General features: G+C 37.4%; 2 protein-coding genes across 2 annotated transcripts; one reads left to right on the top strand and one right to left on the bottom strand.

The window, feature by feature from the left end:
• Positions 1-5,266: 5,266 nt before the first annotated feature.
• Positions 5,267-6,577, top strand: N0V96_007176 (uncharacterized protein; the record flags this gene model as incomplete). Its single annotated transcript, XM_053199447.1, has 2 exons — positions 5,267-6,207; positions 6,265-6,577. The coding sequence occupies 2 exons, from the start codon at positions 5,267-5,269 to the stop codon at positions 6,575-6,577; spliced, it is 1,254 nt and encodes a 417-aa protein (XP_053043117.1).
• Positions 6,578-9,803: 3,226 nt separating this feature from the next.
• Positions 9,804-12,313, bottom strand: N0V96_007175 (uncharacterized protein; the record flags this gene model as incomplete). The annotated part of the gene is made up of 4 exons (XM_065757947.1): positions 9,804-10,087; positions 10,119-11,797; positions 11,853-12,121; positions 12,182-12,313. The coding sequence occupies 4 exons, from the start codon at positions 12,311-12,313 to the stop codon at positions 9,804-9,806; spliced, it is 2,364 nt and encodes a 787-aa protein (XP_065613470.1).
• Between the last annotated feature and the right edge of the window lie 101 nt (positions 12,314-12,414).

Below are 12,414 nucleotides of genomic sequence, written 5' to 3'. Positions count from 1 at the left end.
AGAGATTAAAAAATATTAATATTATCCTAAAAATTTTATAATTATGAAAATATAATTTATAAATAAATTAGATTATTAGCTAGGTTTAATAAGTAAATTTAATTACTAAACGACTTAAGAAAAAAGGGTTTAAATAAATTTCTTATAATTCCTAAAAAAAGAAAAAAAATATAATATATAATTTTTTATTAAAATAATAAAAAGCTTTAAAAAGTTCGTATTTAATATATATAATTAGAGATTAAAATAATTTTAAACTATATTTAAAAAGTACTAGAAATATATAAAATTATTTATAAAACTTAAAAAAAAATAGGATTATTAAAATATAGTAATTAAAATATAAAAAATCGAACTTAAAAAAAAATCTAACCTAGGTTCTTTTTTATATATTTTATAAACTAAAAAAAAATAAGATTATTTTAATAAATATATTAATAAAAAAACTTAAAAAAAGATATATTTAACTCTTAAAATCCTTTATAAAATTACCCTTATTTTTTTATATTAAAAAAAAGAAAAAAAGAAATTAAAACTTATTATTAACTATAAAAAACTTAATAAAATTACGAAAAAGAACTATTATTTTTTTATTTTTTTATTATTAAGCTTAGAAATTTATTATATAAAACTAATTAGTTTATTATAATAAATTTTAAAAAAAGCGTTTAATTAAATACGAATTAAAAAAGGAAATAAATAAAAAACGGTATTTTAAACTTATAAAGGACTTTTTTAAGTATCTCGTTATACCTTTTGGACTTATTAATACTTTAATAATTTTTTTAAATAATAATTAATTATATATTCTAGGAGTTCGTTAATATTTTTTATTATTATTTATATTAATAATATTCTTATTTTCTTTTTTAATTTTAAAATATATAAAAAAGTATATTTATATAATATTCTAAAAACTTTAAAATACTAAGCTATATACTAAGCCCTCTAAATACGAGTTTTATATATAAAAAATAGACTTTTTTTAAATATATTATAATACTAAGATAAATTTATATATAAATACTAAAAAGTAAAAATAATTAAAGATTAGTTTATATTATAAAATATTAAAAATATATAAGAATTCTTAAAATTCGTTAACTTTTATTAATAATTTTTTAAAAAAACTATATTAATATTATTAGACCCTTTAATAACTTAATATAAAAAGAAACCCTATTTATTTAAAATCCTAAATATAAAGAAACATTTATTAAAATTAAAAAATATAATCGTTTTTAAGCTAGTTATTATAATTCTAAACCCCCGAAACTTTTTTAAAATTAAGATTAATACCTCGGATTTTATTATAAGAGTAGTCCTAGAATAATAAAATAAGTAAAAAGAATTTTATTTATATTATTTCTATTTTAAAGTATTTTATAAAATGAAATTAAATTAATAAATTTATAATAAAGAACTAATAGTTATTATTAAAATATTTTAAAAATAGAGATTATAATTATTTAGAACTAAGTATAAAATTATAGTTTATATAAATTATAAAAAACTTTATAAACTTTATAATAAATAAAAATTTAAATAAATAATAAGTTAAATAAAACGAGTTCTTATTTAAATATAATTTTTAAATTATTTATTAAAAAAAGTTGAAAAAAATAGTAAAATAGACGCTCTTAATAAAAGACTTAATTATAAAGTTATAGTACTTAAAGAAACGTAAGTTATTTTTTAAAAAAATAATAATAATAGCTTTATATTAATTATAAAACTTTTATAATAACTAAAAAAAATTAATACTAGTTTAATTAGAAAAAATAATCCCTAAGCTTATTATAAAAATTTATAATATACTTATATATAGTTATTAAGGAGTTATTAAAACGTAAAAACGGATTTATTAATATTATAATAAATCCACTATATATATTAAAATTATTAATATAATTAAAAAACTATATAATTTATAAAAAAAATAAAAATAGCTTATATAAACTATATAGTAAGCTATAATTATTATAACTATTTATAAAAAGTATAATAATCGATTTTATAGGACTTTATTATTAAATTATTAAAGTTTAAAGAACTATTTATAAATATATAGTATAATAATATCCTAGTTATAATTAATTAACTTACTAAGTTCGCTTATTTTATACCTTATAAAAAAAGTTAATAATATAAAAGAATTAATATATATATTCTTTAAGAATATTATTATTATTTATAATATACTAAAAGAAATTATTTTTAATAGAGGTATTTATTTATTTTAAAGTTTTAAAAATCCCTTAATTTCATAACTTAGTATAAATTATAAATTATTAACTACTTTTTATTTATAAACTAAAGTTAAATAGAAAAAAAATTAATTAAACTTTTTAAAATATACCTTTATTATTATATAAACTATAACTAAAATAACTAAGTAATATTATTATTAATAGTTTAATTTATATATAATAATATAGTTAATAAAAGTATAAAAGAATCCCTATTTTATTTAAATTATGGATATTAGTTAATAATATATAAGAAAGTATAATAAAGATTATAAGCTATTAAAATAATAGTAAATATAATAAAATTTTAAAAAAATTTAAAAAAAAGTATTTTTAAATTTTAAATTTATATATTAATATATAAAGAAAAACGTAGATAAATTAAGTATTAAAAAACTAATTTTAAAAAGGGGGATAGTATTTATTTCTTTTATTATAATATTAAAATAAAATAACTAAATAATAAGCTAAATTATAAAAAAACTTAAACTTTTTAAAATTATTTAAAAAGTTTTAAATATTAATTATAAGCTAAAATTTTTTAAATATAATAAAGTATTATTTAGTTTTTTATATTTTATTTTTTAAACTAGTATTTAAAAGTTTATATATAAAGGATTATATTATTATTGAACTAAATAAATTAGAATATAAAATTAAACGAATTATTGATTATAAAGTTAGGAACGAAATATAAGAATTCTTAATTAAATAAAAAGAATTATAAATACGAAAAAAAATATATAAGAGCTATATAATAATTTTTAAAACATATAAAACTTTCTAAATAATTACTAAAAAAATAACTAAGCTTTAAAAGGCTCGTTTATAATTAAAAAACCTAAATTTATAAAGCTAATATTAAAAAAGGATTAATTAGTTTTATTTAGAGCGCCCTAAGTAGCTAAATCTTTTATAATATATATTTTTTACGCTTTTAAAAAACCTTTTTTTTATTTCTTATTTTTTAATTAATTATATCCCTTATTAAATTAAATTAAAACTATACTTTTTTAAAAAACTATTTCTATTTTCTTAAATAAAATAAGCGACTTAGAGTAATTACTAATTAAATTTATAATATTTTTAAGGCCTCCTTAGCCTTTTATTCTTTATATTCTACCTTTTTTTATTTTTTTAAAATAATAATTTATTTTAATAAGTTAGTACTATAATAATAATAAAAATAAAAAAAAAGTTTATAAGTATTTATTACATTATTATTATTATAATTCGTTAAATTATAAGTAATATATTTATTATAACGTTTTAAATTAAATAAATCTATTTTATATATATAATTATATTAAAAAATAAAGAGAATATAATATTACGTCGTAGCTTTTATATTTTCTAAGAATATTAAGAGCCTAATAATTATACTTAATTTTATTATAACGAATTTTATAAGAATTAGATTTTCAATATAACTTAATATAATATTAAAATATTACGAAAATAAACTTAACGGACCCTAACCCGGGTTATAACTATTTATTTATAAATTTATAAGACTAAACTTTTAAAAAGAGAAGCTAATATTATAATTTAAAATATATAACTAACTTAAAAACTAATTTATTAACTATAATAATTATAATATACTATATATATAAATAAAATAAAAAATATAATTACTTTTTATAAAATAAAAAAAACTATAAAATAAATTATATATTAATAAAATAAAGATTATTTTAAATTAAAATAATTTTATACGACTTAGGGTTTAAATAATTATTTTAAATTAAATTAATTAAAAAATAACTTAAAAAAATAAAAAATATATTTAAAAATAAGACTTATATATAATATAAACTCGAGTTAAGTTTAAAAAATAGATCTTTTATAGCTTCTTTAATAATTAACTTAATATTAAATTTTATAATTACTTTTAACTATTTTTATTAAGAACTTTTTTTAATAAAACTATAATTAATTACTAAAGCTTTATTTATTTTATAACTTATAAATATAGCTTTAGAGAAGCTATTTATAATTATAATATTATTTACTTAGTACTCGTAGCCTATAACTTTTATTAATATACTTATTATAACTAGCTAGTTATAATAATAAGAGCTACCCCTCGGTCTTAGTTATTATTAATAAAAAAGCTTTAAAATTACTTATAATAATAAATATAATTAATAAATTATTACCTATTTATTTTATATTTATAACTTAATATATAATATAACTTATTTTATAATTCTTTTTATAAATAGATTCTTATATAATATTATTGAAATTTACGTATTTAATAATACTTTTTTATAATAATATAGATAGTTCAGCGTACTTTTTTTTAAATAAGGATTTATTTAAGGGGTATATTATAATAGTTTTAATTATTTATAGCCTTATTATATATTATATAACCTCGATTATATAATTACTTAAGGTCTATATTTATTTATATTTTTTATTTTAGGGCGAACCTCGTATTTATTTTTTATTTTTAATAAATAACTATTCTCTATATTTAATATCGATGCCCCTATTTATAACTATACGATAGGGATCAAAGCCTGGAGTTCATAACCTATTCGCTAATATGTTTCGGCATCGGGGAATGAGCCACTCGAATGGGATTCCGATTCTGTCGGAACATGCTCCTTTGCCGATGTTTCCTCAGCTTCGTTCGCATGGGGCGCAGTTCGATCAGGTCTTACGCACCCGGAAATCCGGGAGAGATCTCGGTGTCGCCCGTGCCGATCAAGAAGGATGGCCACGCAATGCAGCGGGCCGCGTCTTGTCACCCCGCGTTTGTGGGGTTGAGCATGGATCGGGCTTCAACCGGAGAAGATTGCGCCGGTGCTGTGTATGCACACTCTTGTGGAGTGGTATTGACGATGCACCATCAGATGCCTTGTGTTGCCCAAAGATTGTATGGGAGGCTTTCGTATCATCGAATAGATATTTATAAGGCCCTTCGTCATGTCGAATATTTCAATCTTTGAGGCTATTCTTGGCATCACACCTCTATCAGAGTTCTTCGGTCTCAAACAATCATCATGCTTCCTAAGGCCGCTTTCCTCTTGTCTCTGTCGTCATGGAGTGTGGCAGCTTCACCTTTCGAGAATCCGTATGGCCTTAATGACACATCATTTTCTCATCCAGGCGCTTTGCATTCCGCGAAAGACTTTGCAAGAATCAAGAACCATGTTCAAGACCAGGAACAGCCCTGGTACAGAGCCTGGCAGCATCTAGAAGCCGGAAAATTGGCCCAGACCTCGTGGAAGCCAACGCCGCAGTCGGTTCTCGTCCGTGGCACAAACGCCACCTTTGCGCCCACCAATAACTACGGTTATGCCTATCGCGATGCTCACTCAGCGTACCAGTTGGCCATTCGATGGCTGGTCGGAGGCAATACTTCCTACGCAGACCATGCAGCCAAGATCCTCGACGGCTGGAGCTCTACTCTAGTCGATATCAACGGCACTGAAGACAAATATCTCGCGTCAGGGCTTTACGGATACCAGTTTGCCAACGCCGCCGAACTCCTTCGTGGATACTCCGGCTGGCCCAAGCAGAACCAGACAGCTTTTGGCAAAATGTTGAACGGGGTTTTCGCAGTGTACAACTACGACTTCCTCGAGCACCACTACAACAAGCCGGACTTCTACTACGCCAACTGGGACCTGTGCAACATTGCCTCCCTGATGGCGATTGGTATCTTCAACGACAACAGAACCATGTACGATTACGCGGTCAACTACTTCAAGAACGGGATTCCGGGGCAACCCGAGGTTGTCGCTAATGGTGCCCTACCCTATTTCTCAATCGCAAACTTCACGGAGGAAGGTAGCGGAAAGACTCTGATGCAGATTCAGGAGTCTGGCCGTGACCAGGGGCACGCTTTGCTCTGCATCGCTCTCATTGGAGTTATTGGGCAACAGGGTTGGAACCAGGGAGTTGATCTTTTCAATACCTTTGGCCGCCAGATCCTGAACGCGTGAGTTATCTTCCCGTCCCATTTCAGACTCTCTGGCAAGTCACTAATTGAAGCTAGCGCCGAGTATGTTGCCAAGTACAATACCAACCACACTGTCCCTTACACGCCTTATCGTAGCTGGGAAGGTGTGCTGGAGGTCGTGGCCCCAAAAGCTAGATTTGATGTACGACCTGGTTATGAAGCTCTCTACTCCCACTATGCGGAACTTAAGGGTCTCAACGCTTCATGGTCAATGGAGTTCCGCGACTTTGTCAATGGCAATTTGACCGCCAACATCGAAGGTGGTGGTGGTGACTACAGCCCCAACTCGGGCGGGTATGATTCGTTCGGACATGGAACTTTGCTGTATCGCATTGAGAAAGATATTTAAGCTTCAGCCGAAAAGAGTGTGGTGCTAAGCTATCTAGGCCAACACTAGTTTAGAAGTCGTTAAAGGACGGGGTCTGCTCAGCTGCTGCAATCATATTTCACACTGCGTGCACCAAGTTGAGATGACTGGCTCGCGACTTCTCAATTCAAAATCCACTCAGTAACTATGTTTTCCCATACGGAACACTCACCCTATTCCCATTCTGCTTGACATCAAAAATATCCGTCAACAAGTCTTGCATCCGCCTTAATCACGAAGCCTAGTCCACTTCCAGTTTAATTCTGCATGGTTTCGAAGGTCGAGCTTTCATTATATTAAAAAGTTTCCTCCAAACGCTGCCTGTAAGGTAGCCGCAGTATGAAGTTCCGGCGCATCAAGAGCTCCAATCTCCTTGACGTGATGGTCGACCAAGCTTCGATGGCTTTAACCCTTTACCAGTGAATAAGGATGCTACAATTTTTTTCTGAATTACTCGTTCCAAAATGTAAAGTTCGAAAGGCGAACATTCAGCTTTTAGTCTACAGTTATTTTTTCGAAGCTGCTTTAGACCTTTCCTGTCCTAACTAATTATTGTTGACCAACAACGCCAACACAGTCATTTCTTCATCGAAGAATCGTAGCCGTTCCATTTCCCAAACCCTCAATATCAGACTTAACTGGCAAGGACCTAGGCAGTGTAGGTAGGCTAGACTGCTCGGCCGAGAGCTGATCTTCAAGGTCCAAAGGAGCACGTCTCGGGATCTCAGTCTCATTAATTGACGATCGAGAGAGGCCATCTGATCCGGTGCTGGTGACATATCCGGAGGGCGGCTGTCGAGAGCTGTCATCAAAAGTCCGGTTGTTGTTGTTCGCCGATGATCCAGTGACAGTGTGCTTTGCAGCTCCCAAGGTCGATGCAATTGAACCGGGAGCACTGTTGAGTGCATTCGTGCCTGCTTGCGGCAAGTTTCTCGCCTTCTCAGTGGCATTATTGGTCACATTAGATGCCGTCTGTTGGCCGCTTCGAGCAGTATTGCTAAGAGTCGTGCTCGCATCAGATGCAGCTTGTTGTGCCTTGGAGGATAGCTCTGCCGTCTTTGCTTGTCCGTCACGAGCGAGCTCTGCGCCCTTCTGAGCGGTTACGTTTGCCGCATTTTGAACCTGTACAGTGGCGTCGTGGGCGACCTGCCGTCCCTGAGGCGAGGCAGCGAGAGGAGCAACGAAGATGGCAGTCACCCCGACTACAGCTAACCAAAACGGAGACAAGACTTTGATGAGCGCATATAAGGATGCAAAGCCGACGAAAGCCTGAAGATATGTCAACGAGGGTATCCTATGTCATTTGCCGCATCCAGTTTTCGTCCAATGGCTACTTACGCCAAATGTCCTTCCGAGGTCTTCACCGTAGACGATTCGTTGAGCTTCTACCACTGCATATTGAGTGAAGTCGTGAACATCTCTCAGAGTGTTGTTGAGTGTAGACTCCGGCAGTCTTCTGTACTGCCTAGGTCGAAGACGTGTAGATAAGGAGTCGGAACCGAAGGACCGGCTGGCATACTCAGCAGCAGAGACAACTGGGAGACGTAAGCATTGGTCCACGTGAGATGATCACTGCATGAGATTGCGTATATTCTTACCTCCAAGTGTAGTGACCGCCGCCTTCAGTGCCAATTGAGTGAGAGGCAAGTAGTGTGCCCCGAACAAAATGCTCAAGGTGCCAATGTACACACCAAGGGTACGCAGAGGATCTTCCCACTAAAGTTAGGCGTTAGTAAGGTTCCAGTACGGGTTCCACGTAAGTAAATACATACATTGATATACTTGTAGAAGCTATCTTGTTGAGCTGCGTGAGGAGGGTTGTCAGCATCTTGTTATAATTGACGGAACGAGGTATATCAAATACCCAAAACCTGTCGTAACGGGCCATCTTGCGCCGGTCTTGGCGACTGTCCTTCGCTCAGGGCATTCTGGATTTTTGATGCAACTAGAAAGTTGGGAGAACAAAAGTAAGTCTCCTATCCCACACGAAATGCTGCCGTGCTTACAAAACTTACTCTGCGATCTTTCCTGGTCAGTATGACGGGATTTTTCAGCCGATCCAGGCAGAACGATGACGGTTGGGTCAGCCATGATTATGACGTCGATGTGTGGTTGATGAGAAGTTAGCGAGTAAATGTGGATATGATCAAAGAACTCCACACAGGCGGAGGGTTTGGAGCTTTCACTTTGATTTGATGAGAGAATAAGAAGTGCAAATGTAACATCAAACAGCGGAAGCAGACTTTATCATTAAAGCCAAACCTTCAAAACCTCTTGGGCCGCTCGTGGCACGAAGGCGTAATCTGGTGTATTGCACCACCGGTATGCGGTTACACGGTGTGAGGGGAAGGGGTTACGAAGCCCAGCGTTCGTGACGTACATAGCTAGTCATCGCGTATCCGCTAAACTGCGGTGGGATTCCTCAATGTCAAGAAACGGCTCGCATACCCGCTGGAATCGAGATACTGTACGCCGCGCTGTCATTACCTTGACCAAGGTGAGGGGGAAACCCTTTGATGTTCAAGGCCAATTGACGTCGTTCGGCAGTCATTTGGGGTCCGTTCCACTTGCAGCCCTGACGCGCTTTGATGACGAGGAGGCGGGGTGTCTCACCAAGACATTACGGCACTGGCATTCCGCTACACTGGTTAGAGCCAAGATGATATTCAAGGGACTAGGTACTCATTTGCTTACATACTCAAGACAGACCAAGTGCGTCGACTAGTTCATGTTGTCACAGGAGCTGAAGCAGGTATTAACAGACTTGTTCTTTCAGCTGTGTCCATTGAGCCGCAGAGGTATGTTCGCGTACATGAGAGGTTCACACGTGACCGTTCACTTACGTATGAAGCCGTTCGGTCTCGCGGTACGGCCCGCTTCCTAGTGCGTGAGGTTTCAATGTGCTCAAGCATGGTTCAGATGCAACCCTAAAAACCCATGGATAAAAGGTGTAGCACTTAATCAAGAACTTGACTAGATCTAATTACGATGTGGACCTTCACTTCTCACTTCAGGATGAAAGGGTGCCTCATGAGAGTCGACACGACGTGGATGAACAGTTGCATAATACATTGGCCTGCGCTTTTCTGACGCTTCCGATGCTAATCGAAGGGTATATGCGCTCTATGAGAACCATATAGTATACAAATAAGACAACAGAAGAAAAGGAAAAACTTTCTCTACATGACACGCCAGATTACATCTCACATTAGATGACCAAAACAGCCATTGCCGCTACAGCCGCAAGCAGCGCGCTAGAGCTGAGCTTACTAGCACCGGCCTGAACAGGGCCGGTGGTGGTTGCCGGGCAAGCGGCGCCGACACAGGGAGAGGCAGATCCGGTGCCGATAGGGATCACGGCGGTAGTAAGAGTGCCGTTGTATCCATCCGATGGCGCGACGACCAAGGTCGTAGGAATGGGGGGAGGGCCGCTGGGGGTGCCAGAGGCGCCGGGGGGTCTGGAGGACGGGCTTCTCGGCGGAGATGGTGCTGCTGGATGCGGGAACACCAACGGTAGGAACACCGGCGCCAGGAGCGGTAGAAGCACCGGAAGTGGCAGGGACAGGCTTCTCGGAGACGGCAGTGCCACCGACAACGGGGGTGGTGACGGGCTTAGGGACCGTGGTGGAGATGAGCTCGCTGGTGACGACGGTAGACGTCCTGGCCGGGCAATTTGTAACCTCTGCGGCGCAGGAGGTGATCGTCACGAGGTTGGTCTTGTATGTGGTCAAGACGGTGGGGACGTCGGTGGTAAGGACGGGCTTCTGGCCTACCTCGGTGGTAGGCTTGGCGACAACGGCGCTGGTAATGATGGTGGAGGTTCTCGCAGGGCAGTTGGTCACTTCAGCAGCGCAGGAGGTGATGGTGACGATGTTGGTGAGGTAGGTGGTGATTTGCTCGACGGGAGGCTGGCCGGTGACGATGGGTTTCGCGGAACCGGCGGTGGTGGGTACGGCGGGGACACCGGGGATCGTAGTAGGGATGACCTTGCTTGTGATAATAGTGGACGTCCTAGCTGGGCAGTTTGTGACTTCTGCTGCGCAAGAGGTGATTGTGATGATATTGGTCTCGTAGGTTGTGATGGCGGTGGTGATATCGGCGACGGGCTCCTGGGAGCTGACAGTGATGGGGACATCGCCGCCAGCAGGCTTCGAGGGGGTGTAGCTCTCGACAGGGATGGCTACGGTCGTCGGGATGACTGCCTGACTGGTAACGGTGGTCTGTCTGGCGGGGCAGTTGGTGACCTCAGGAGCGCAGGAGGTGATGGTGTGGACCTCGGTCTTGATGACGGTCAACTGCGTAGGGACGTCGACGACGGGGCAGATGGTGGTAGTGACAGCAACGACCTCGGTGACGACCTGAGGGGTCTCGCGGGCCGGGCAGTTGGTGACTTCGGCGGCACAAGAAGTGATGGTCTTGATGTTGGTAGCGTAAACGGTGGAGGTCGCCAGGCGGGTAGTCAAGCTGTCGACGGCGGCGGCAGAAGTTGCAACGGGCTTCTCGGAGGCCACAGCGGTGGACAGGGCGGAGCTGACGACAGCGGTCTGCGCGACCGAGGTAGAGGCCGCAACAGTCGAAGCAGCAACCGAGCTGGAGATGACAGAAGCAGTGGCGTTGCCGTCCCTGAGGTTGTAGTACTTGATGGAGCTGATCTTGAAGTAGACATCGGCAAAGGCAGTCGGGTTGGCGGCAACGTACTCCTTGCAGGTCATACCGGTCTTCGCCTCACAGGTCTGGGTCCAGATACCATCGTTTCCAGCCACACCGCAGAAGTCGATGTTGGCTACGAGCTTCTGCTCCTCGAACAGCTTGTCAGCGGCACAGGTGCTGGTGGTGAAGCTGGGCGTGCCCCAGGCATCGGGGTTCGGGTTGGCGCTCGCGATGTCGGCGGGAACGTTGGCGTGAGTGAAACCCCAGACGCGAATGGCGGTGTCGGTCCACTGCATGGCGTAAACTCCTCCCTCGGCGGACCCAAAGGGTGCAGCGGCATCAAGACCGGCACAGCCCTCATTGTCGGACTGACCTGCGGCGTAGTTTGCGCAGTTGGGCTTACTGATGGTGCCGGTCATGTTCGTGCCGTCGATGCGGCACTCGCCGAGCGTGCCATCGGTGTGAAGGACGACCTTGTTTACATTGTCTTCGTTCCAGGTCTCGACGATGTCGATTTCGCCGGCGGCGGGCCAGGGGTTGCCGACAGTCCAGCTAGGAATATCTCATGAGCAATGTGAACGGATTGAGGAATGTGAAAGCAACTTACACCGCAGGCCAGGCACCGCAGACCGGCTTAGGAAGATGAGAAAAGTTGATGACGAAAAGTCCCTGGCCATATTTGGCCGTACTCTCGATTCTTACACTGCTTCTGCCGATACCAGCGGCATCGAGGGTAGATGTAGAGTCGACACCGAGGTAAAGGTCACCATCCTCAGTCTTTACAAGACCCATACTCTGAGCATCAGCTGCAGACTTGTAACTGACATATCCGCCGGTGGGGTCAACATCGTTGTAGTTGCCGGTGGAGTGGTCGCTCTAGACAGATGGTCAGTCAAAGGCCTGATACCTCACTCATCTCATCGACTTGAAACATACCGTGAAGAAACCAAACTTCTCAAGAAAGTTGGTCGAGTCGTAGCTGTCGGCGAGTTGATAGGTCTGGATAGCGGTTGCGGATGACGTGAGGAGGAGGGCGGAAGAGAGCGTGGAGAGAAGCGAAGGCGCCATTGTGGGCTAAAGATCGATGTGAGAAATAGAAAAGTAGGTGGAATAACTAAACAGAGCGACAGAAACTAGAAACATCAAACGCAATGAAGAAACGACAGAAA

This window comes from Colletotrichum fioriniae (genome assembly GCF_027942845.1).
Source record: "Colletotrichum fioriniae strain IMI 355084 chromosome Unknown scaffold_8, whole genome shotgun sequence".
NCBI classification, from domain to species: domain Eukaryota; kingdom Fungi; phylum Ascomycota; class Sordariomycetes; order Glomerellales; family Glomerellaceae; genus Colletotrichum; species Colletotrichum fioriniae.
The sequence above is the reverse complement of the archived record's forward strand: the minus strand, read 5'-3'. Positions and strand labels throughout refer to the sequence as shown.